At 38.4% G+C, this 25,316-nt stretch overlaps 1 protein-coding gene across 1 annotated transcript in view; it reads left to right on the top strand.

Annotated features, from left to right (window-relative positions):
• Positions 1-3,349: 3,349 nt before the first annotated feature.
• FH (fumarate hydratase) overlaps positions 3,350-25,316 on the top strand; it is a 42,089-nt gene continuing 20,122 nt past the window's right edge. Inside the window, exons 1-4 of the mRNA XM_036858959.1 lie at positions 3,350-3,525; positions 15,359-15,493; positions 23,302-23,412; positions 24,932-25,108. Coding sequence (XP_036714854.1) covers positions 3,394-3,525; positions 15,359-15,493; positions 23,302-23,412; positions 24,932-25,108 — 555 coding nt within the window. The 5' untranslated portion in view covers positions 3,350-3,393. The remainder of the gene's footprint in view (positions 3,526-15,358; positions 15,494-23,301; positions 23,413-24,931; positions 25,109-25,316) is intronic.

Below are 25,316 nucleotides of genomic sequence, written 5' to 3'. Positions count from 1 at the left end.
GAAAAGGGCAGAATGAAGATAACATAAGAGAAATAAAACTACAACAATGAGATCATAGTCTGGAAACTGTTCTATCTGTGGATTTGTAACCAAGCAGGACACTATGTGACCTTCCTGGGACAGAACCGCTACCAATGTCCTCCACCTGCCTCTTGTTTTAGAAAAGCTTTAGTGTCCCAGGCTCCCCTGAGTTGCAAAAGTCTGGCTCAAGAATTAATGATTGAAAGAATGTGAACATGTAGTAACAAAAAATAGCAGTTGAGCCAGGAGAACTGGTAACAATTTGAACAATAAATCAGGCATATAGCAGAATATTTAGTTCTTCTCTGAAGGATATAGATAGCAGTATCTGATGCACATTCCTGAGTTGTTTTACAGATACTAAAACCACCACCAGATGGAAGAAGCTAATGGCATGATGACCATGAGCATGTAGCTCCCACAAATGCTGGAGCCTGAGGATTGATAATGTTAATCCCTGTGACACCACCCTGTTACCTCACCATCAATCAATCAGAGAATTGTGCATGAGCTGATCATGCACAATTCTCTGTGACTCCTCTCCCTCATCTCCCCTTTAAAACCCCTTCCCTGAAACCCATCAGGGACTTCAGGGGTTTTGAGCATTAGCTGCCCATACTCCTTGCTTGTTTGGTGCCTGCAATAAATGCTGCACTTCCCTTCACCACAACCCGTTGTCAGTAGATTGGCTTTACTGTGCACAGGCAAGCAGACCCAAGTCCAGTTGGGTAACAGTTTTAGTTATGTGAGTCCATCTGGGCTGGATATCCAAGATGGCTCACTCACATGGCTGAGAATTGATGCTGGGTGCCAGCTGTGAGCTCAGCTAAGCTGTTGACTAGAATGCCTGCCCGTGGCCTCTCCAGCACAACTGTCTTAGGGCAGTCAAACTTTTTACATGGTGGCTGACTTAGCACAAGGTAAATGTCTCAAAAGGCTCACGGGGAAGTAGCACAGCCTCTTCTGACCTATCTTCAGCAGCACTCAGATTCTATTGGTTATCAGTGAGTCATAAGACCAGCCTAAATTAAAGGGGAAGATACTATTTAGACTCACCTGTGAAAAAGTCACACTGTAGAAAAGCAGATGGGATGCGAGATATTGCTGTTGGAAAATAAATTTTGCCACACCCATTTATTTATTTATTTTAATTATTTTTAATCATTCTGCAGTGTCAGGCTCCATTTCCTGAGAAATATTAATAATGATACAAAAAACAAATCCCACTATGTGCCTGCAAAATAGTTAAGATTGTGGGCTAGTTGTATGATACTGGGCATCAATCTTCTCTTCTATAAATAGGAATAATAATAGGACCTACCTCATAGGGTTGTTCTCAGTGTTAAAAGAATTAATACATATAAGTGCTAGAAAATTTTCTAGATCATAACACGTATAATAGGTGATTGTTAAAAGGGATTAAAATAGCCCATTTATAAAACATCTGTCAGTTAACATTTTAAGTTAAAATGTATGGTGGAAACAGAAGATACACACAAAATAAAATGAAACAGAATTATTTAAAATAAAATGAGAAACATATATCAAGCAAATAATAACCACTATAAAACTGGCATAGAAAATAATATTTAAAAGAATTTAAAATAACAAGTAACAGAAATAAAGAGTGATGTTATCCAATGAAGAGAGACTAACTATAAAGAAATCATTGGAGCATTGTGTATAATAGCAAAAAATTACCCTTCATTAAAAACTGTATGAATAAAAAGTTTTACATTCAAAGAAATACTGTTAGTTAAAAGATTATTAAGAAAATGTCATAAATAAAATGTGCTAAATTCATGTGATGGAATACTATTAAGTAAAAAAATCATGGCTAGATGTTAAAAACAGAATTCAGTTATAGAACAGTAAAACTGTAAATTTTTAAAAACCGTTGTTTGCATACCAATATGCAAACCAAAAAATACACTGGTATTATATCAAAATAATGACAGTTTCTGGGACGATGGGGAAGAAAATGCCACTCCATTATTAGTAATTTATTTTATTTTACAAAGGGTATGAAGCAAATATATCAAAATGTTAGCATTTCCTAGGAAATGAGAGTAATTAGTAGTAAGTGCTTGTTTCTGTAGTTTTCTGTCAAACCGATGACAACGCTAACAATACTACCTTCACACTAAACCTTGGTGTGCTGTCTTCTTTTTTACTGTTGTCTGTTTTTTAATGGTGGAATGCATAAACATATGGGATGGATGGTTCATTGTTTTCTAAAACCATTCCACTATCTTTTACTCTGAATTTCTTTTATTCTGACCTTCTAACTTCTAAATAAATCTTGGTTTGTTTGACAGAGGGAGGAGATACTGAGATACAAAGAGGTGAGGGGGGTGGTTCTGGAATGTTTAGATGGTAGTTCAACTATTATGCTCTTTCATTTAAATTTTCAAATTTTAAATATATACGAGTCAAGTTCATAAGCCACAAAATAACAGTGTTACCAAGAGGTTTGACAGAGACTAACTCTAAGAAGCTTGGCTCTGCAGGTCCTGGACTTTTGACTTCTGGACATCATCCAATGGTTCTCTTTCTTGATTAACTGTCATCTGGTTCCAAGCAGTTCAAAGAAGAAAACGAGAGAAAAAATTGTGGTTCCTATGCAATTTTATATCCGTTCCTGCTTTCCTATCATCATCTATAAAAACAACATGGCTTTAACCTGAAAACATATGTTATCAATGCAAAAGACTTGGAGAACCTGAATGCAAAAAATTAAAATTCCGAAACCACCTATGATTATGGACATCTTCCCCATTACATTTAAAAATAGAGTTCTTAGAGTACCTACTAAGAAGAGAAAGGAAACTGTACAGACCTCAAAACAAGTTAAACGAACTGGGTAATTAGTGTTGGCTTTTTATGGATAATTATGATTTCATTCTCTATACTTTGTTTTCTAACATTTCTGTACGGAAGAGGTAATCTGGAACAGATGAAAAAAGAGCAAATAGAACATGTAATGTTTACATGGTAGATAAATAAGTAAATTCTCCTCTCTAGGCTACGCCACCAACCAAATACTGACTCATTAGCTAATACCTCTCTGTTAGGCACAGTAACGCAGTAAAACCAAGCCAAACCAAATAAACACTGGTTCAAGGACTCCACGAACTCCCTTTCCCATCATTCCTTTCCCACCAGTTTCCCAGGAACCCCAGGGCTCTACAGGGAGGAAGTTAAGCCCGCCCCTCACGCTTCACTGGCCATTGGGCCACTGGTCCCGCCCCAGAAGCTCGGCTTTGAGGCCGTTGATTGGATAGGAATGAGGACGGTGGAGGGGACGGGTTCTGACAGCCGGTGCGGAGGCGCGGCCATAGCCCCCGGAAGTTCAACCCGGGCCGCCGCGCTATGGATCGCTCGCTGCGGCTCCTCGCGCGTTCGCGTTTCTTCTCGCGCGCTCCAGCTTCCCACCTCAGCCCTGGCCCCGGCCCGGCTGGCGCGGCAGTCTTCCTGCTTCGGCCTCGGAACGTCGTTCGAATGGTGAGCTCGTGCCGCCCAACCGCCCTGGCCGCCCCGCGGTGACCTTCAGGCTTCCCGCCTGCCGGCCCTAAGGTCCCGATACTGGGCTGCGTGTTGGAACTTCGCTGCCGGCCCGGGGCGCCTCCTCCGCCGGGGGAGCGCCCGGGAGGGGCGGCAGCTGTTGGCCAGGGCCCTGCCGGGCCTCCCCGACCCCGCCCCAGCCGCGCTCACTGCTTCGCCCTTGCCCGCGGCGGCTGCCCTCGGAACGGTGCTGGGGTGGACGGTGTGAAGAGGGGGCGGCGCCGGGATGGGATGGTGTCCGGAGGGGGCTGCTCCGCCCCTGCCTTCGGTGGGCCCAGCTGGATCCAGCCCCTCCGAGCTAGCTTCTGGGGTCACAGCTGTGCAGGGAACTGCTCTTAGGCCTCCAGGCGGGGTTGAAAGTTGTTGTGAACCTAAGAGATTTTACTTTTCATGAAATTGGCCATTTAGTTTGTTAGGCTGGTTTTCCCCGCTTAACTTTTGTATGAGCCCTGAAATGTGAAACAGGGGCAGAGTGTCCTGAAGTACGTTGGAGGAAATTGCTTGGACCATAACATAACTACAGCTGAATCAGCACTTTTTATTGAGAAAGACCTGCAAGGAGCTTAAAGGTCCAATTTCAGGTTATGACACCCTGACTTACATGAGCCCTTTTGCTCTTTAGAGTGTCACCTTCGGTAATTTGGGCTTCAACAAGCATAAAATACGTATGCTCACATGTGTATTATCAGGAAAAGTTTGAGAAATAAATGCTAGTTTAGGAAGACTTACAATTCTGCACTGTTCACTGCTGTGTAATATGAGCTTTCGTTCAGAGAGATGTGATTTCAGACCCTGGTCTGCTACTCAGAGTTGGGATTTGGAGCAGGTTAATATTTGCCCTCAGTGTCTGCCGGTAAAATGAAAATAATTACAAATACTCAGCAAGATTGCCCCTGTGAAAGTACTTTGAGTTTGGGATATGGTGAGTGCTTATTAAATGAATGCTTCTATCTAAGGTATTTCAAAGGCCCAAGACATTTTTCTGGGCTATAAACTGTAAGGTAATTTGATGACATCACTTTACTTGAAACTGCGAAATCAGGGGTGCTTTATATTTCTGCAACTCCCTGCTTGAATAATTTTAGTCCACTTTAGAGCCTTTTAAAAATTTGTTTTTCACTTATTTAGTGTTTTGTAAAAGGGAATAGAAGGCTGGAGAACTGACTCTATCCCGCTGTCAATGTCAATAAAATAGCATTGCCTTGCTTTTAATGTTGTAATGTTAGCTAACATCAGATGAGGATAGATTTTTTTTTTATAAACCTAAATACATCTTTTGCCCTCTAATCTTCTCAACTCCAAAATCTGAGTTGATTTTATTAAAAGTTTTTCTTGTTGCTAGTGTTAAGAAATAAACTATATTCAATATCCTGTGACAAACCATAATGTAGAAGAATATGAAAAAGAATATATATGTATAACAGTCTCTTTGCTGTATGGAAGAAATTAACACAATATTGTAAATCAACTATACTTTAATAAAATTTTTTTTAAAAAACAAATTCACATAACCCTATATGCCCTAAGTTACCTTTTATCTCAATTAAGAACACAAAGAAGTTCATCCAACAGGAAGATTACATTGACTGCTCCCTGTGTGTAAAACGGTCACTGTGGGCACAGAGTTTACAGACTACTGAGGCATATTAAATAAGCAAAGAAGTCATGCACAGTTAATAACACTGTGATACCGAGGAGAAAAAGTACAGTGAGAGTGAGAATATGTAATGGAGACCTGCTATGATACTGCCTTGGTAGCATGGTGGACAAGGAAGTCCTACATTTTTTTAAAGTTTATTTTATGATCTTCAGGATGGCTGTAAAATCTGGAAACATAGATAATATTCTGTGTTACAATGCAATATCAATAAACCATTTATTACATATTTGTCAATATTTCAAGACTTGGTGGTCACCCTGTATTTTAAGAACAGAAAGACTTTTTAAAAAGTCTTTTTAAAGAAACTGAAAGCCCAAACACAATGAAGTCAAATTTTGGATTTTTATCTCTTGAGATAGTCTTTTTGCCTAGGAAATGATTTGGATTTTCTTGAACTTTTAAACCACCTTAGGATAAGAATCTGAAAGGCATTTTATATTTTCTTTAGGAGATACCATGGTTTAGTTAATGGTTATCTTACACATGCATGGGGATATACTATAGGCCTGAGGCCTATATTTTTTTGGCTGGCCTTTCTGATTTAGACTGGCATGCAAATTTGGAGACAACCTCATCAATTCCTGAGGTTACTGGAGTTAGTGGTTGGTAATAGCACTTGGTATTTCTAGGGCCAAATAGCAATCATACTGCGGTGAACACTGGACACATTATTCATTCATGCTTCTCCAGGAGGGGAAGTGATTGTGAATAAACATTCATCTCCCAGGGCATCTGGAAATTGCACATTTGTGCCTGTCCCATGCCTAGCTGGTTAAAACTCTTTATACTTCTCCCAGAAATTCTGCTCTCCGAATTACGGGATATAAAGACATGGTTTTCAAAGAAATTAGTTTTTTGTAACAATGGATTATATTATATGAATTTAAAACTTATATTTAATAGATACCATCATGACCTCATTTTTCATCAGAAGCACTGGTAATTTTCTCATTAATTTAGGTGAGCAGCCCTCCTCTTATTCCCCAAGCCACTGGGAAGAGGTGACATACATTATAATGTGGGAAGGTTTTGAAAATCATACACATGTTTTTCAGACTTCAGGTGGACTCAGTGGGTGGAGAAATCAATGTAGTGGGCAGTTAACAGCATTGTTATTTTTGGTTTTTGGTTTTTTGACAGAATAGCATAGAATAGAAAATAGGCGTACAGGACAGATTTTTTTCACGGAATTTTTGTTTCAGGCTTGTGTGCATATACATGTGTGTTTATGTACAATATAAAGGTTTTTTCTTCTGTAGGTCATTGGGAAGAACATTTGAAGAGACTTGGCAGTTACCTGTTTCATTGTTCCTCTATCTGTGTATATGTGCTTGTCTAACAGACACCAACCCTGCGTAGGCATTGCCTCCTCTGACAGAGCCTGGAGCCTTTCAGAGTATTTTACATCATTGCTTCAGTTTCTGATCTACAGATTTGTGCAACTTATATATTTCCTGGGTTAAATAAAGGGAGAATTTTCTGGTTTTTTGGAATACTTTATTAGCTAGCTAAGCTGCTACAATGTTTGTTGTTGGAAATTTGGGATGTTTATTTTTATTACTGTAAGGACAGGAAGTATATTTTTTGAAGTGTTTACTGAGATAGTGATTTCAGCCACAGTTGACATCTGCCGTTTTTTAATGGTCAGTGTCAAGATCTAGAATTTGATGTAGGCTGTTGTTTCTTGAGTTAGAATTTTAATTTTTCTAAAGTTTAAGCTGAAGAACATAGGTAAAATTTATTCATTTAAATCTTTCCAAAATACTTTGGATATGAGTTTTATCATAGCAACCTGTTATTTAGGTGACAACATTATTCCTGTTTTATGATGAAAATTTAATAATTTTGAACATAAAAAATGATGTTGTAAATTTAAGGACTTGAACTTGATTTCACAAATGACTGATGGAAACCAATCTCCTTTCTTTGGAGCCAGTAACTATTTGCTGTCTTATAACAAGGTGATGGAGAGGAAGAAGAACCTAGCTCGTGTGTCCAGTGCCACCGTTGTCATTGCTAATGTTATTGCACCAAAGTATATTTTAACATACAAGGATATTTACTTAGGCTATTTAAAACAAAGATCATTATGCAAAATTTTTTTTTGTGCATTTGAGATATAAAACCCCAGCTGCAAGTTGGCATACAGTGGTGTCAGTGTAAGCACACTCTATTAGAGAAAAATCTAACTCTACATCTTCAGATCCTACAGGGTAGTGGTTGTTGTGGGCCAATCTGGAGTTACTTCCTCCTTTTCTTGGTTTATGGAAGTGATAAAAAGGGGAATCCAAACAGCTTTTAGAATCCAAAAGTCCAGGGTTTGAGTGTTTCAGGCCCTCCCTCTTGCTATCTGGGTGATCTGCTGAGATTATTTAATCTTGTGTAGCCTCAGTGTCTCCTTCTTTAACATGGGGATGATGATAGTAAAATCTCCTAGGGTGGTTGTGAAATTCAGATAAGGTAATACCTAAAAAGTGTTTGCTACATAGCACAGTAAATGATTATTTTTATTGGCTTCTCCTTATTGGCTTAGACCAGTCCTCTGCAGACTTTTTTTTTCCCATTTTTATTGAAATATAATTGACATACAGCACTGTATAAGCTTAGGGTGTACAGCATAATGATTTGACTCACGTACATCATGAAATGATTGACACAATAAGTTTAGTAAACATGCATGATATCATATAGAGAATTAAAGAAATAGAAAAAATTTTTTCTTTGTGATGAGAACTCTTAGGATTTACTCTTTTAACAACTTTCATATATAACATACAGCAGTGATAATTATATTTATAATGTTGTACATTACATCCCTAGTACTTATTTATCTTGTAACTGGGAGTTTGTAACTCTTGACTGCCTTCATCCAATTCCGCCTACCCCCACCCTCTGCTTCTGGTAACCACAAATCTGATCTCTTTTTCTATGAGTTTGTTTGCTTATTTGTTTGTTTTTGAAGTATAATTGACCTACAACACTATGTTGATTCCTGTTAAACAACATAGTGATTTTTTAGTTATTTATTTTATTGAAGTATAGTTGATGTACAATATTATATAAATTACAGGTGTACAGTATAGTGACTCACAATTTTTTAAGGTTATGCTCTATTTGTAGTTATTATAAAATATTGGCTATGTTCCCTGTTTTGTAAAATATATCCTTGTACCTTATTTTACACATAATCGTTTGGACCTCTTAATTCCCTACCCCTGTATTGCCCCTTCCCTCTCCCCACTGGTAACTACTAGTTTGTTCTCTATATCTGTGAGTCTCCTTCTTTTCTTTTTTTTATATTTACTAGTTTGTTGTATTTTTTAGATTCCACATATAAGTGGTATTTGTCTTTCTCTGTCTGATTTATTTCACTTAGCATAATACCCTCCAAGTCCATCCATGGTGTTGTAAATGGCAACATTTCATTCTTTTTTATGGCTGAGTAGTTTTCCATCGTGTATATATACCATATCTTTATCCATTCATCTGTTGATGGACACTAAGGCTGCTTCTGTATCTTGGCAATTGTAAATAATACTGCTGTGAACATTGGTGTGCATGTATCTTTTTGAATTAGTGTTTTTGTTTTTTTCAGGTTTGTACCCAGGAGTGGTATTGCTGGGTAATATGGTAGTTCTAATTTTAGTTTTTTGAGAAACCTCTTTTCCACAGTGGCTGCACCAATTTACATTCCCACCAACAGTACATGAGGGTTCCCTTTTCTCCTCATCTTCACCAAAACTTGTTATTTGTTGTCTTTTTGATAATAGCCATTCTCACCGGTGTGAGATGATAACTCTTGGTGGTTTGGATTTGCATTTCTCTGTTGATCAGTGATGTTGAGATCTTTTCATGTGCCTGTTGGCCATCTGTATGTCTCCCTGGAAAAATGTCTATCTGGGTCCTCTATCCATTTTTTTAATTGGGTTGTTTGTTCTTTTGATGTTGAGTTGTGTGAGTTCTTTCTATATTTTGGATATTAACCCCTTATCAGATATATTGTTTGCAAATATATTCTTCCATTCAGTAGATGGCCTTTTTGTTTTGTTGATAGTTTCCTTCACTGTGCAAAAGCTTTTAGTTTGATGTAGTCCCGCTTGTTTATTTTTGCTTTTGTGTCTTTTGTTTCCCTTGCCCAAGGAGTCATATACTAAAAAATTTTACCAAGATCTATGTCAAAGAACTTATTGCCTATGTTTTCTTCTGGAAGTTTTACGTAAGTTTCAGGTATTACATTTAAGTCTTTAATCCATTTTTTAATTTATTTTTGTGCATGGTGTGAGAGAGTAGTCCAGTTGGATTTTTTGCATGTAGCTGTCCAGTTTTTCCAACACCATTTATTGAAGAGGCTGTCTTTTCCCCATTGCATATTTTGCCTCCTTTGTCATGGATTAATTGCCCATATAAGTGTGGGTTCATTTCTGATCTCTATTCTGTTTCATTGATCTATATGTCTGTTTTTGTGCCACTACCATACTGTTTTGATTACTATAGCTTTGTAGTATAGTCTGAAATCAGGGCGCATGATACCCCCAGCTTTGGTCTTCTTTGTCAAGACTGTTTCAGCTGTTCAGGGTCTATTGTGTTTCCATACGAATTTTAAAATTATTTTTCTAGTTCTGTGGAAAATGCCATTGGTATTTAGATGGGGATTGCATTGAATCTGTAGATTGCCTTGGGTAGTATGGGCATTTTAAAATTATTAATTCTTCCAATCCACGTCTGTGTCATCTTCAGTTTCTTTCATCAGCATCTTATAGTTTTTTGAGTACACATCTTTTACCTCCTTAGATTTATTCCTAGGTATTTTATTCTTTATGAGATTGTAAATGGGATTGTTTCCTTTATTTCTCTTTCTAGTAGATCATTGTTAGTGTATAGAAATGCAACAGATTTCTGTATATTAATTTTGTATCCTGCAACTTTACCAAATTCATTGATGAGCTCTAATAATATTTTGGTGGTGTCTTTAGATTTTTTATGTATAGTATCATGTTCTCTGCAAACAGTGACAGTTTTACTTCTTCCTTTCCCACTTGGATTCCTTTTCTTTTTCTTGTCTGATTGCTGTGGCTAGGACTTCCAATACTATCTGATTAAATGTGGTGACAGTGGGCATCCTTGTCTTGTTCCTGATCTTAGAGGAAATGCTTTCAGCTTTTCACTGTTGAGTATAATGTTAGCTGTGGGTTTGTGATATATGGCCTTTATTATGTTGAGGTACGTTCACTCTATACCCACTTTGTTGAGAATTTTTATCTTAAATGGGTATTGAATTTTGTCAGAAGCTTTTTCTGTATCTGTCGAAATGACTCTATGATTTTTATTTTTCAGTTTGTTAATGTGGTTGATTAACCACATCAATGTGTCCAACAAATCACATTGATTGATTTGTGGATATTGAACCATCCTTGTATCCCTGGAATAAATCCTACTTGATCATGGTGTATGGTCCTTTTAATGTGTTGTTGAACTTGGTTTGCTACTATTTTGTCAAGGATTTTTGCATCTGTGTTCATGAGAGAGATTGGCCTGTAATTTTCTTTTTTTGTGCTGTCTTTGTCTGGTTTTGGTGTCAGGGCGATGCTGGCCTTGTAGAACGAGTTCAAAAGCGTTCCTTCCTCTGCAGTTTTTTGTAATGGTTTGAGGAGGATAGTTGCTACTCTTCTCTAAATGTTTGGTAGAATTTTTCCTGTGAAGCCAATTGGTCTTGGATTTTCGTTTGTTATTGTTGTTGTTAATTACTGATTTAATTTCATTACCGGTAATTGATCTGTTCATATTTTCTGTTTTTTTCCTGGTTCAGTCTTGGGAGATTGTACATTTTAAGGAATTTGTCCATTTCTTAATGGCCATTTTATTGATATATAATTGTTGGTAGTAATCTCTCATGTTTCTTTGTATTTCTGTGGTGTCAGTTGTAACTTCCTTTTCATTTCTGATTTTATTGATTTGAGCCCTCTCTTTTTTCTTTGAGTCTGGCTAAAGGTTTATCAATTTTGTTTATCTTTTCAAAGCACCAGTTCTTAGTTTCATTTATCTTTCATAATTTTTTGTCTCTATTTTATTTACTTCTGCTCTGATCTTTATGATTTCTTTCCATCTGTTGACTTTTAGGTTTTGTTCTTTTTCAGGTTCCTTTAGGTGTAAGGTTAGGTTGATTTTTGATTTTTCTTGTTTCCTGAGGTAGGTGTGTATTGCTATAAACTTCCCTCTTAGAACTGCTTTTCCTATGTCCCATAAATTTTGCATCGTTGTGTTTTCATTTTCATTTGTCTCTAGGTATTCTTTTATTTCATTAATGATCCATTGGTTATTCAGCAGCGTATTGTTTATCCTTCATGTGTTTGTGTTTTTTGCAACTTTTTTTCTTGTCATTGATTTCTAGACTCATGGCATTGTGGTCAGAAAAGATGCTTGATATGATATCCATTTTCTTATATTTACTAAGACTTGTTTTGTGGCCTAGCTTGTGATCTGTCCTGGAGAATGTTCCATGTGCACTTGAAAAGAATGTGTATTCTGCTGCTTTTGGATGGAATGTTCTATATAGAGCTATTAAGTCCATTTGGTCTAATGTGTCATTTAAGGCCAGTGTTTCCCTGTTAATTTTTTGTCTGGATGATCTGTCCATTGATGTAAGTAGAGTGTTAAAATCCCCTGCTATTATTGTGTTCCTGTCATTTTCTCCCTTTGTGTTTGTTAATATTTGCTTTATATATGTAGGTGATCCTGTGTTGGGTACATACATATTTACAATTGTTATATCTGCTTAGATTTATCCCATGATCATTATGTAATAGCCTTCTTTGTTTGTTGTTGCAGTCTTCGTTATAAAATCTATTTTGTCTAATGTAAGTATTACTACCATGGCTTTCTTTTCATTTCCATTTTCATAGAATACCTTTTTTCATCCTGTCACTTTTAGTCTGTGTGTGTCTCAGGATCTGAAGTGAGTCTCTTGTAGGCAGTATATATATGAGTGTTGTTTTCATAACCATGCAGCCACTCTATATCTTTTGATTGGAGCATTTAGGCCATTTACATTTAAAGTAATTCTTGATAGATATGTACTTATTGCCATTTTGTCCTTTGTTTTGGGGTTGTTTTTGTAGTTCTTTTTTGTTCCTTTTTTCTTACTTTGCTCTCTTTTGTTTTTTGATGACTGTCTTTAATATTACATTTGGATTCCTTTCTCTTTTTTGTGTATCGATTATTGATTTTGGTTTGTGGTTACCATGTGGTTTATATATTGCAGTGTGTGTGTGTGTGTGTGTGTGTGTGTGATTATTTTCAGCTCCTGATCTTTTAAGTGCAAAAGCACTTTAAGAACCCTGCATTTTTATCTCCCCCCACCCCCACTTTTTCTGTTTCTGACATTATATTTTACATCTTTTTGTCTTGTGTGCCCCTTAACTTCTTACTGTGGATATAGACAATTTTACTGGTTTTGTGTTTCAGCCTTCCTACTAGCTTTGTACATGACTGATTTACTACCTTTACTATATTTAGCCTTACCAATGAGATTTTTTTTCCATAATTCTCATACATCTAGTTGTGGCCTTTTTCGCTTAGAGAAACCCATTTAAAGGTGGTTTGGTAGTGCTGAACTCTTAGCTTTTTCTTGTCTGTAAAACTGTTGATCAGTCCATTTAAATTGTAATGAAAGCCTTGCCTGTTGGAGTCTTCTGGTTTAGGTTTCTCCCTTTCATCACTTTAAATATATCATGCACTCCTTTCAGGCCTGCAGAGTTTCTGCTGAAAAGTCAGCTGAAATCCTTATGTTAAGTACAATTACCTTGTACTTAACTTGTTGCTTTTCCCTTGCTGCTTTTAATATTCTCTCTTTATCTTTAATTTTTGCCATTAATTAAAGTGTGTCTTGGTGTGGTCCTCTTTGGGTTGATCGTGTTTGGAACTGTCTGTGCTTCCCAGACCTGGATGTCTGTTCCCTTTCCCAGGTTAAGGACATTTTCAGCTATTATGTCTTCAAATATGTTCTCTGCCCCTTTCTCTCTGTCTTCTCCTTCTATGGCTCCTATAATGTGAATGCCAGTATGCTTGATGTTGTCTCTGAGGTCTCTCAAACTGTCCATGTTTCTTTTCATCCTTTTTTCTTTTTTCTGTTCAATTTCAGTAATTTCCACTATTCTTTCAGCCCACTGAACTGTTCCTCTCTATCATCTAATCTACTGTTGATTCCTTCTAGTGTACTTTTTATTTCAGTTGTTGTATTCTTTAGCTCTCTTTGGTTGTTGGCTCGGGAGGTCTTAAGGCAGCTGGCCTGCTGGTGGGTGGAGCTGTGTCCCTGTGCTAATAAGCTGTATTCCAAAATAGTGCTTTGAAGAACTAATGTCCTTGTGGTAGAACAAGCTCCCATTAGTGGCTGCCCCCAGTGTCTAAGTTCCCAGTGTGAACTCCAGTTGCCTCCTCCCTCTCCGGGAGGCTCTCCAAGATCAGCAGGTAATCTGACCCAGGTTCCTTTCAAATTACTGCTTCTTCCCTGGGTCCCAGAGTGTGTGAAATTTTGTGTGCCCCTTTAAGAGTGGAGTTTCTATTTCCCACAGCCCTCTGGCCAAAAATGAGCCCTGCTAGCCTCCAAAGCGAAACTTCCAAGGGGCTCTTCTTCACCGTGCTGGCGAGCCTGACATGGGGCCTGGACCCCTCGCTTCTTGGGGAGAACCTCAGCAATTGTAATAATCCTTCAGTTTGTGGGTCACCCCTCCTCGGGTGGGGGGGTGGTAATAGGTTTTGACTTTGTTGTGTCTTCTTCCCTCCTACCTATTTTGCCATGGTTCCTTTATATCCTTAGTTGTAAAAGGTCTTTTCTGCTAATTTTCCAGCCTTACTCATCAATCATTGCTCTGTAAATGATTATAGTTTTGGTGTGCCCATGTGAGGAGATGAGCTCAGAGTCTTCCTACTCTGTTATCTTGGCCACTCCCCTCCTCTGCAGACTTTTAGGCATAGAAAAAAAATGTACCTCATTGGTTATATACCTATATTTCTAACTAGGTACAAGGATATTTTTCCTTTCATGTAATCTAAAAGGCTTTATAATATATAAAGAGTTTTTTAAATCTTTCTAGTCCCAGGGAATAACTACAAAATTAATTTTTTCTTATTCAGAGGACTATTTACTAAAATAAGATTACTTGGCTGGGTGTTTTTAAATCTTTTGAATCATATGACCATGTTTATTTTATAATTATTGCAAGATGAACATTAATTAAAGTTCTGAGTATCTCTCTGATACTCTTAATCTCTTTAAAGTATTATATGTAAACTCCAGATGTGTATTTTTTTTTTAATTAGTGTAAGTTGATGTACTTAGTAGAGTCCTCGGTTCTGCATAAAAGGGATTTGGGGTCATGGATTCTTATCCTGGGGAGTGGATTGGTTTCAAGATATAAACTCCTTAAAATCATATGTAAGATTTTACCTATATGTATTTATGTTCATTCTTCTAGAGAGAAGATCCGTAGTTTTCCTCATATTCTCAAAAGGTTCCAACACCCTAAAAAGGTTAAGAACTGATCTAGCCCATGTCCCCTTGTCTGTACATTTACTGTAACTTTAGATGAGAAAAGCTGACTTGCTGAAGGTGATACAGCTACCGGATGGTGGGCTGTCTCATTGCAAAGCCTGGACTGTTTTGTATGGCACTAAGCTATCTCTCATGCATAATATTTGTAGACCACAGTTGAGCTTTGTTTAAATATATAATACTTTCAAATTTTAAAGTATCATTCTTAGGTCATTTTCCAAAGTTCCTAGTAAAATAAGCATTAACCTAAGTACATCAAAGCTTGACCAATAATAGGCATACTCCTGAATTGGAAAAGATTATTATTTTTATTTATCATTTGCATAGTGTATGAATTCTACAATCTGTCTTTAACACGTGTATTAATAAATTTGTGTGACAAAAATTTCTCAAGAAAAAAGCTGGAAGTGGGGGGAGTAGAATGAGAATCAAAATGGAATTTTTTTGTCTTTTTGGTACTTATTAAGGTTTCTTTACCTGTACATGATGTATTGTCTATATGATGTTATTGTTCTTGATACTTGGTTTCTTTTCAAGCTATAACAGTGTCTTGTCTTTATCTTTAGGCAAGCCAAAATTCTTTTCGGATAGAATATGATACCTTTGGTGAACTCAAGGTCCCAAATGATAAGTATTATGGCGCCCAGACTGTGAGATCGACAATGAACTTTAAGATTGGAGGGGTGACAGAACGCATGCCAGTAAGTGGCTTTTGTGGAAATGTTGGCTTATTTTGGATGAACTAGGCATTATTCAGTGAGTCACCTTACCTTATAAATAAGTATTTTACAGAGTTAAAATGTAAAGTTATTAGAGAACTGGCTTTGTGAATAATAAGATGTTTCTCAGTAAGGTGTCAAAGAACTTTTTGAAGTTTAGTGTACTAATATCTTGAGCTATGACTGAGTATTTTGGATTTTTGATAGAACTAAGTGATTTGTCTTTCATTCTTGTTTGGATTTTTCGTATTTTTACTAGAATTTTGCAGTTTGTAAGCATTTTTAATTTTGATACTTAATTTTTTAACTGATTTTTTAAAATGATTTAAAAGAAAACCGATTTTTCTTTAATATTATACTTGATCTATCTTGGCTTCAGTTTGTAGAAAAGTATACGCAAATTCATAAAAATATTTGACTATTTGTCATGATGTCTGGCATATAATAGGTAATATATAAGTATTTGTTCATTGCTAGATGAATGATTTAATGATTAGAAAAGTTTCTACCATATTTCATTAAATCCTTAGATTAGAACTGATCCTCAATTAGAACTGATATGTACTACTAAGAAAGAAAAAGTCTGCCAATTAAAGTTGTGACATGTCATTGATTGTAAGATGCATCTTGATTTCAGGGATGTTAAAGTGTGAAAAGAATTGATGGAATATATTACATATCCTACTGGAGCCCAATTAGGGTATGAAAAATAGTGTAGGAATGCAGGATAGGCTAGTAAGCCTAGGAGTAGCCAGGCTTCATCTGGTGAGATACTGTTTAACATTTATCTTCTAAATATACTTTTTGTCTTACAATAATTTTAACTTCCGTATTTTAGCTCATTACTAAGGCTTCAAGACTGAATCTTGACAGGTTCATACAATTTCCCAAGAGGCAGCTGAATCTCCTTAGAAGAATCTCTCTGTTATTGCCACCCACAGCCAGTTTAATGATGAGGTAAACATAGGGTCAGACTACATGGTTGGGAGACAGAGGGTAGCAGATCCTAAAGTATTCTCATATAGTTCAACTCCTGGGATTAAAGAGATCAGTCTTAACCAGTATTGACTGGAGTAAGCATGGCTCATGTTTTGATTTTCCTGCTTCAACCAGCAAGGTGTGTGGTTCTGGGAGTGTGTGATTGCTGCCACTGCTGCTGTCCCAGAGATAGAGAAGTTGTTTGGATTTGGACAGGTGTCTGTGAAACATGGATATGTGGGTTATTGATTTTTTTCACATTTGGCTTCATCTGGATTAATTTCCTGAACTATGTTAAATATAAAGCAGACTGTGCCTTGAACTAAGTAGTATGATTGAACCCAACCCTTGGTACCTCAGGTCCATAGGAAAATAAAACCAAAAAAGATTATGAACTGCTATGTGAGTAAATGAAGAATAATGAGACCCTTCTTTCATCTCCAATGATACATTTACTATTTTGTTTTAATAGTGTCCAGTGAAACTCTCTGCTGTGACCTTTGTTCATTTTCATGAGTCCACAATCACTGTGGGGTCAGTCACTCCATTCTAGTAGCCTGAGTTGATTGGCATTTGGTTGTGACTTTGACAGTGGTTTAACCCACTGCAGTGTTCCTGTAGAAAATTAAATTCCCATTTGTTTTCATGTGTAAAGTTTTAAAGCTTCTAATCTTTTGTGCCATATATCTCCATTTCATTTGGGTAAAACACTTGTAATGTTTTAATTTTAATTTCGTAAAATTCAAAGTAAAAACGTTTTGTTTTTATTTCCTTTTGTTTGCCCTTCAGTTTATCCTCTGTGTGACCCAGGTTCAGTGTGTCTTACTCGTTACTTTTTGTTGTTTTTCCACTTTTATTTTCCTCTAAGGACTATAGCTTCTCTTTTACAAATTTATCCCTCTTTTCCTCACCCTTCCTTTCTTCCTTCTTTCTCATTCAAACCTGGTATGGTATCTAAATCACAGTCTGTATTATTAACTTTGACAAGAACACATAATTTATTTATCTTGCAGAAACCAGGTATTTCATTGAAACCTCATCAAAATTTACTCAATTTATCCTTTTAAATTTTATGAGGTGCTTTGGAGTAGAAAGTGAAAAGATCTGCAAACTCAAAGGGTTTGATATATGGTTATATATATCAGAAGCTATCACCTTTAAGTCTGTAGAACTCTGGGTTTTTAAAAAAAATTATTCTGAGAGAAATTTCCAGTGACTTATTGAGTGTCAAGGCTTCACTGACTAACTAAAATAACATGTTTTTTGGCTTTGGGATGAAATGATACCCATTCAGTAACTGGGTATTTCATACTAATTAGCAGTTAAATATATTATTTCTTTTTATTATTTATTTGTTTATTTAGTTGAGGTATAATTTACATATAACATTAGTTTCAGGTGTACAACGTAATGATTCGATATTTGTATACATTGCAGAATGATCACCACAGTAAGTCTAGTTACTAGTAACATGTCTAGTAACATCCATCACTATACGTAGTTACAAGAAAATTTTTTTTCTTGTGATGAGGACTTCTAAAATCTCTTTGCAACTCTCTAATATGCAATACAGTATTATTAACTATAGTTACCATGCAATACATTACATCCCCATGATTTATTTATTTTATAACTGGAAGTTTGTACCTATTGACCTCCTTTATACATTTTGTCCACCCCCTTCCCCTGGCAACCACCAGTTTGTTCTGTCTATGAGCTTGGTTTTCTGATTGTTGTTTGTTTTGTTTTTTAAATTCTACATATAAGTGGGATCATGTGGTATTTGTGTTTACCTCTCTGGCTTATCTCACTTGGCGTAATGCCCTCAAGGTCCATCCATGTTGTCACAAATGACAAGATTTCATTCTTTTTTATGGCCAAGTAATATTCCATTGTATTTTTTTACCACATCTTCTTTATCCATGCATTCATTGATGGATACAGGTTATTTCCATATCATGGCTATTCTAAATAATGCTGCTATGAACATGGGGATGCATATATCTTTTCGAATTAGTGTTTTCATTTTCAAGTAAATACCCAGTAGTAGAATTGCTGGATCAGACAGTAGACGTATTTCAGTTTTTTGAGGAACCTCCATACTGTTTTCCAAAGTGGCTGCACCAATTTACATTCCTCCCAACAGCGCACAAGATTTCCCTTTTCTCCACATCCTCTCAAACACTTATTTGTTGTCTTTTTGATAATAGCCATTCTAACAGGTTTAAAGTGGTATCTCATTGTGGTTTTGATTTGCATTTTTCTGGTGATTAGTGATGTTGAGCGTTATTTTATGTATCTGTCGGCCATCTGTATATCTTCTTTGGAAAAATGTCTATTCTCATCATCTGCCCATTTTTTAATCAGTTTGTTTTTTGCTACTGGGTAGTATGAGTTCTTTATATATTTTGAATGTTAACCCCTTATCAGATATATGATGTGCAAATATTTTCGTTCAGTAGGTTCCATTTTCTTTTCTTTTTTTTTTTTTTTTAAAGGCAGCAGACTCTTTATTTGATGTGGTTTTAAAATACATCAAAATCAAGGCCCTGGCTGTTCTGCATACCAAAAGGAGACCAAAAAGTTGTCAGCACAGCTTCAAACAAATCTGGGCGGCCAGTTTGGGCCATAAGGGAAGCAGTTACAGGGACAGAAGGCAGCACCCCTCCCTCAGGCAGGTGCCTGGCTGTCCCTGGGGTGACCTCCTCTGTGCTGTGCAAGGTGAGAGGGCTAGAGCACCAACTCAGCAGGCCTCGCCCTCCCCCATAGACACCAGGGCAGCTCCACTGGCCTTCTGGTCAGCCTTCCACAGGGCCGCCATGATGGGGGTGGAGGAGGGGAAATAACCATCTTTACAGACATAACATTCTCTTACAGAAAGTGCCTGAGCTCAGCCCATGGTCCAAAAACCTCATGGAAAACAGATTTTAAAAAGTACTGCTGACACCTCTCAGAATCTGGTGTACACAAAGCTCTCAGCTGGACAAGACCCTGAATGCAAATTACTGTCAGCAGAGCCTCACCTGCTGCGGTCCCCTGCAGGAAAAGCTAGCAATCTAAGAAACCAATACACAGCTCTTGGTCCTAAAACTGGGGCATAAGACCTGCCCCAGTGAGGAAGGAACTGGCCTTCACTCATGGATAGGCCACCTCTTCACCTGGCCCAGGACCCTGGCTGGTGTGGGCAGCACCCAGGACCCTGGGCTGAATTTGGAAAGCAGAGCAGCTGTAGTGGTTGATAAGATTTGGTCAGTGGAGAGGAAGAAGAAGGGGATCCCCATCCATAGCCTGGCCTGGATGCCTAGAGACAGACGGCTGGAGGTGAGAGCAGAGGTTCTACCCTGCACAGCTGGGGCCACCGTGCTCACTGCAGCTCCACAGCAGCTAGACTTGGTTTCTGAGCATTGCTGTCCTGTGCGGCTGTGATTTCCCACACCACACTGGACTCCAGCAGTCCCCTCCCTGCCCACATTAGGACTTTAAGAGGTAACTGAAGTGGGGCAGGCAATCATGTGGGCTACTGCAAGCCTTCCTGCTGGGGGCAGGCAGAAACTTATGCCTCTTCCCCGTGCTTCGTTAGCCCAGCAAACCCCATATAGGATTGGCAGCTCTTGTGTTCCTCAGCAGAGTAGAGTAGTATCCCCTCAGCCAGGGGTGGCAAATAGGTCTCAACACTTATACTGGCTGCTGGGGGAATCTTGAGAAATGAGAATATATACCAGGGATTTAGCAGGAAATACTCTGAAGCAGATTAGTGGTACCTACCATGGGGGAAGAGGGGAAATGATGTGCCATTCATTTGCCATCTCTGGTCTAAGTCCTAACATAATTCAGGAGTACTCTTCATGAACTTAATGATCTGAAGGATTTAAGTTAAGGGCTGAAAGAGTAGGCTATTTGTAGAAGATAATGAATCGACTTCAAGGAAATACAGGAAGAAGCAAAAACTCAAGCATCCGATTCATCTTGGTCTGTGGCTCCCTCAGCTACACTGAAGCTGAGCCCCAGATGGAGATGGAGTTACAGTACCCCAAACCCAGTGTAGCCCTGCTTCCTGACCCAAGACTCGTTCTGCTGTTCCAGAACATTGTTCCGTACAAAGATTGGCTAATACTCTGGCAAGTTTGCAGTTAGCAGGACTTTCAGAGTATAGGGTATCATGTATAAGGGGTGGGAGTGAGGGTAGAGAAGGAACAGACATAACTATCTGCAGCCATTTTTGTGGATTTCTGGGGCTTAGTCAATGGCTGAGTCTCATCCTTATCCATAAGCTGTCAGACAAGAGCTGGGGGCTCCCACATAAGAAGTAAGATGTCAAGGAGGACATAGCTCTTATTACTTGGGCAACAGGATCAGAGCAAATCTCAAAAGATTGCACACTGCGGGTATGGGTGTAGGAAGCAGAAACAGACTCATAAAGCCAAGGGGGCAGTTGGGCCCAGGGCCCAGCAAGTGCTGCATGGAGATAGTGGTGATGGCATCAGCAGTGGCCTCCCAGGATTGAAACCACAGGTAAGCTTGTGGCAAAGCCATCAGAAGCCCTTTCCTTTTTCTTACTCTAAACAATCTGATTTCATCAAGCAGGAAACCTCAGCACCAATATGGCAAAGGTACCAGGTGGGGTGCTGATGGGGGTGGGGCGCTAGAGGCCAGGAACCCAGGCACCACCCCTAAAACACCCCTTCTTCCTCAGAAGATCCTCAATACAAACACTGTCACGTGCAAAACAAAAACAAAGGAAACAAAACAAAACCCAAAAACCTTTAGAAAGAATCCTTTGGGTGATCTCTTGTCAATTATTTGTGCAGGCTAGAGAGACACCTGTGAACGATAAGGCTGCTGCGAAACGTCATTGGCATGGTCCTGGCACTACCGGAGGGCAGAGGAAGTGGTGCCTGAGGGGCTCCCTACCAGCACATCGTCCCACGCAGAACATTCTCCAGGTCCCTTGTCCTAGACAGGGAAGCAGTTTCACCGCTGGCTTTGAGCGCCCAATCAGCACTCTGCCTGGCAACCCCTTTTCTATGTCAAGAGAAGCAAAGGAGCTTCCAGGGGAGCTAGGAGAGCCAGAGCTGCCCAGGTCCTGCTAACAGGAGAAACACAGTCAAGGCCTGGGTGTGTCACCTGTCGTGAGCCCTGAAGGGTAGGGAGGGAGGGACTGAGCCTCAAATCGGGCAGCGAAACGCTCGAGTCGCTTGTCCTGCCAGCATACTGTGACAGCAGCCGCAGATGACAGCTCCGCTTTAAGACTCTTCAGCTCACAGAAGAGCCACTGACTTCATGTGTGCACACCCCCACCTCCAAGGCAAGCCCATTTTACACTTACAGATGTAAGTGTGTGAGGCCTTGCCCATATGCCATATGTATGTAAAATTGACCCACAAAATCCCAAACTGCAGAGTCAGATGCCAGCCAGGTCAGAGCGCCCTGGGCCTCAGCGGTGAGGGCCTCGCACAGGCCAGGCCTGGCTGGGCTGCTCGCTCCCTTCCCAGCAGGCCCCTGGCGCAGGCTGTCTCAGCGGTGGTGGAGGTAGGCTCCTGAAGCCCCCTTTGGCCTGATGCTTCCGTGCTCGGTGCTCCAGGGCAGCAAGGAGCTTCTGTGGCCCTTGGGGAGCTGGGTGCTTGGACCCTGGGCCCCTCAGCACCCTGTTCCTTGGAGGCATTGGCAGCCTCTGGCCTTCACGCGGGGCCGCTGTCAGTGAGGGGGCCCTGGCTTCCAGCACTCAGGTCCTGCACCCTCCAGCTGCCGCATTCTCATTTTTTTGACGTTTGCTTTGCTGGGAAGAGGCTTTCTAGTTTTGATGTAGTCCCATTTGTTTATTTTTGCTTTTGTTGCTTTTTCTTTTGGACTCCTCCAGAAGATCATTGCCAAGACTGATGTCAAGGAGCTTACTGCCTATGTTTTCTTCTAGGAGTTTTATGGTTTCAGATCTTAACATTCAAGTCTTTAATCCATTTTGAGTTCATTTTTATGTATGGTATAAGATAGTGGTCCAGTTTCATTCTTTTGCATGTGGCCAGTTTTCCCAGCACCATTTTGCTACCTTTATTTTTTTTATTATTATTTATTTATTTTTGGCTGTGTTGGGTCTTCGTTTCTGTGCAAGGGCTTTCTCTAGTTGCGGCAAGCGGGGGCCACTCTTCATCGCGGTGCGCGGGCCTCTCACTATCGCGGCCTCTCTTGTTGCGGAGCACAGGCTCCAGACGCGCAGGCTCAGTAGCTGTGGCTCATGGGCCCAGTTGCTCCGCGGCATGTGGGATCTTCCCAGACCAGGGCTCGAACCCGTGTTCCCTGCATTGGCAGGCGGATTCTCAACCACTGCACCAGCAGGGAAGCCCGCTACCTTTATTTTATTTGCTATTTTTAGTTTTTTCTAAAGAGAAGGAAAAATTATAATGTAGCACGGATCCAGTGAGGGGAAATAATGGTGTAGGCTGGTGAAATGATTATCATTTGATTTTAAATATATGAAATAAAAACATATACATTATAATGTCTTATAATAAATAGGACGAATGGTATGTTATATATGTGTGAATGTGTGTATATGTGTGTGTGAGGCATACGTACATATCTATGAAAAGTCATTGTATTTGCTTTTGTTTGGTTCCCTAAACAAATAGATAAATGATGATTCTTGGTTTTTATATATCTATTTTTAATCTTTCTCTATATCCTAAACATTTTAGGGTCATAATGTTACTTAAGTTATTGTTTTATGTACAGGTTTTGTACCTGCATAAGATAGTAATCTTAAACTTTCACGCTTAACTAAAATTGCAAATTTGAGATACTTTTCTGATTAACTCTAGATCCCAGTTATTAAAGCATTTGGCATCTTGAAGCGAGCAGCTGCTGAAGTAAACCAGGATTATGGTCTTGATCCAAAGATTGCTAATGCAATAATGAAGGCAGCAGATGAGGTAAGAGGTGATAAGTGTGTTTACTTAATGGCATCAGACCCATATTAACTGCTGGATAATGATAAGTGCTGGCACGAGGAAAGGGGCACTGTGAATTCTTGAGTTAATGAGTTTCAACATAGGGTGGCAGCATTATTATTTGGTGAGGATATTAATATGGTGCTTAAAATATTGTGGCAAATTTTCTGGATGATTTTATACCTTTTATTTTTAATTTCCTTTATTTTCCTTTATATAGTTTAAAGAAAACTTTTTGAAGAGATACTCTTTGAACTTACATATTTGATTTCTTGTTTTATGTATAGATGATTCCTTTTAAAGCTAGTTGGTTATTTGATAATATGTGTGGAGAATGTAATTTCACTATTTCACTAATAACATAATTAATTGCTTACACAATTAAAGATAAGCAGTCAGAGATAACAGTTTAAAAGCTCTGAATATAATGTTGTTCATTGCAGTACTATTTATTATAACAGCTGCTTATGTAAGTTATATTGTGAAGCCATGGAAACTTAGTTTTTTAAAGAATGTCATAGAACAAAGCCTACCATATAAGAGGTGGGGAGGAAAGATTGTAAAATGCATGTATTTTATGATCCTAATTTTGTTTTGAAAAAATGAACAGAAAAACATGTTTTTTTCCATCTACATATATACTCCCATTGCTTGAAGTAGAGACTAGAAGGAGATGCCAAAATGCTAATCATCTTTATTTCTGAGGGTAGAACTATGATGACTATTATACTTTTCTTAGTTCTCAGAATTTTTTGCACTGATCACCTGTTATTTTTATACAACTAAGAAAAAAGTTTTACTTTAAAGTGAACCAGTTGTTTAAGGTCATAGATTTCTAAAGTGTATGCTGATTTTTTTTAAGCTAAAATCATTCCAGAAGGTGAAGTTAAGCACCCACTCTCTTAGAAAGCTTATAATTCAAAAACTAACAAATTAACTAAAAGTACAAAAATATGACAAAAATAGGGACAAATCTAGACCATATTTATGTCTATGCTTGGAGGTTGCTACTCATAGGACATGTGTGGGATGCAGTAGCTATTAGTGAACTCACACTGTTAAGTCACTTGTTCATTATCATGCTGACTCTGGCTGTAACATCTGTTGGATATTCCTGCTGAGTACCAACAGTAAATTTATCTAGAGACTTAACACATTTGCCAGCCTTAATGGGTGGGTGGGTCTGTCTGTATATTATTAGAGGGCAGTTGAGAAATAGGAGAAAGATATCTTTGATTCAGTTTTCATTTGGAGTCAGTGAAATTGTTATACCATTCACAATAGATAATCTTTCACCTTTTAAAGCAGCAGTGGTTAGACTGCAGGAGCTTCAGTTTGCTGGACAACCGCGAACTATGTGGCACCATCAATAGCATATGAAAAAAGTGACTACCTTTAAAATAGTACTATAAGTAGTACCAACTTAATCATATTTGATTTAAATAGCTAAATGAATGTTTCTTATTTTTTAAAATTCATTTTTTAACATTTTGCTCTGCAGGTAGCTGAAGGTAAATTAAATGATCATTTTCCTCTCGTGGTATGGCAGACTGGATCAGGAACCCAGACAAATATGAATGTAAATGAAGTCATTAGCAATAGAGCAATTGAAATGCTAGGAGGTGAACTTGGCAGCAAGAAACCCGTGCATCCCAACGATCATGTTAATAAAAGCCAGGTCGGTATACGGTCTCTTCTTTTCTTTGTTATAAATTGAAAAGAATCCTGAGATTTTCCGTGTAAAACAGGCATTAACTTTTGACAGGGAGTGTTCATTCTGCTTATATTCTTTAATGGAAAGGACTTCTTGTATGTTCTCCTTATTTCTTTTAGGAATCTTGAGTCTATGTCTTAAATTTTCATGAAAAGCACCTTTAGGGAAAAAA

The sequence above is a fragment of the Balaenoptera musculus genome, chromosome 1, assembly GCF_009873245.2.
Source record: "Balaenoptera musculus isolate JJ_BM4_2016_0621 chromosome 1, mBalMus1.pri.v3, whole genome shotgun sequence".
Classification (NCBI taxonomy): Eukaryota; Metazoa; Chordata; class Mammalia; order Artiodactyla; family Balaenopteridae; genus Balaenoptera; species Balaenoptera musculus.
The sequence above is the reverse complement of the archived record's forward strand: the minus strand, read 5'-3'. Positions and strand labels throughout refer to the sequence as shown.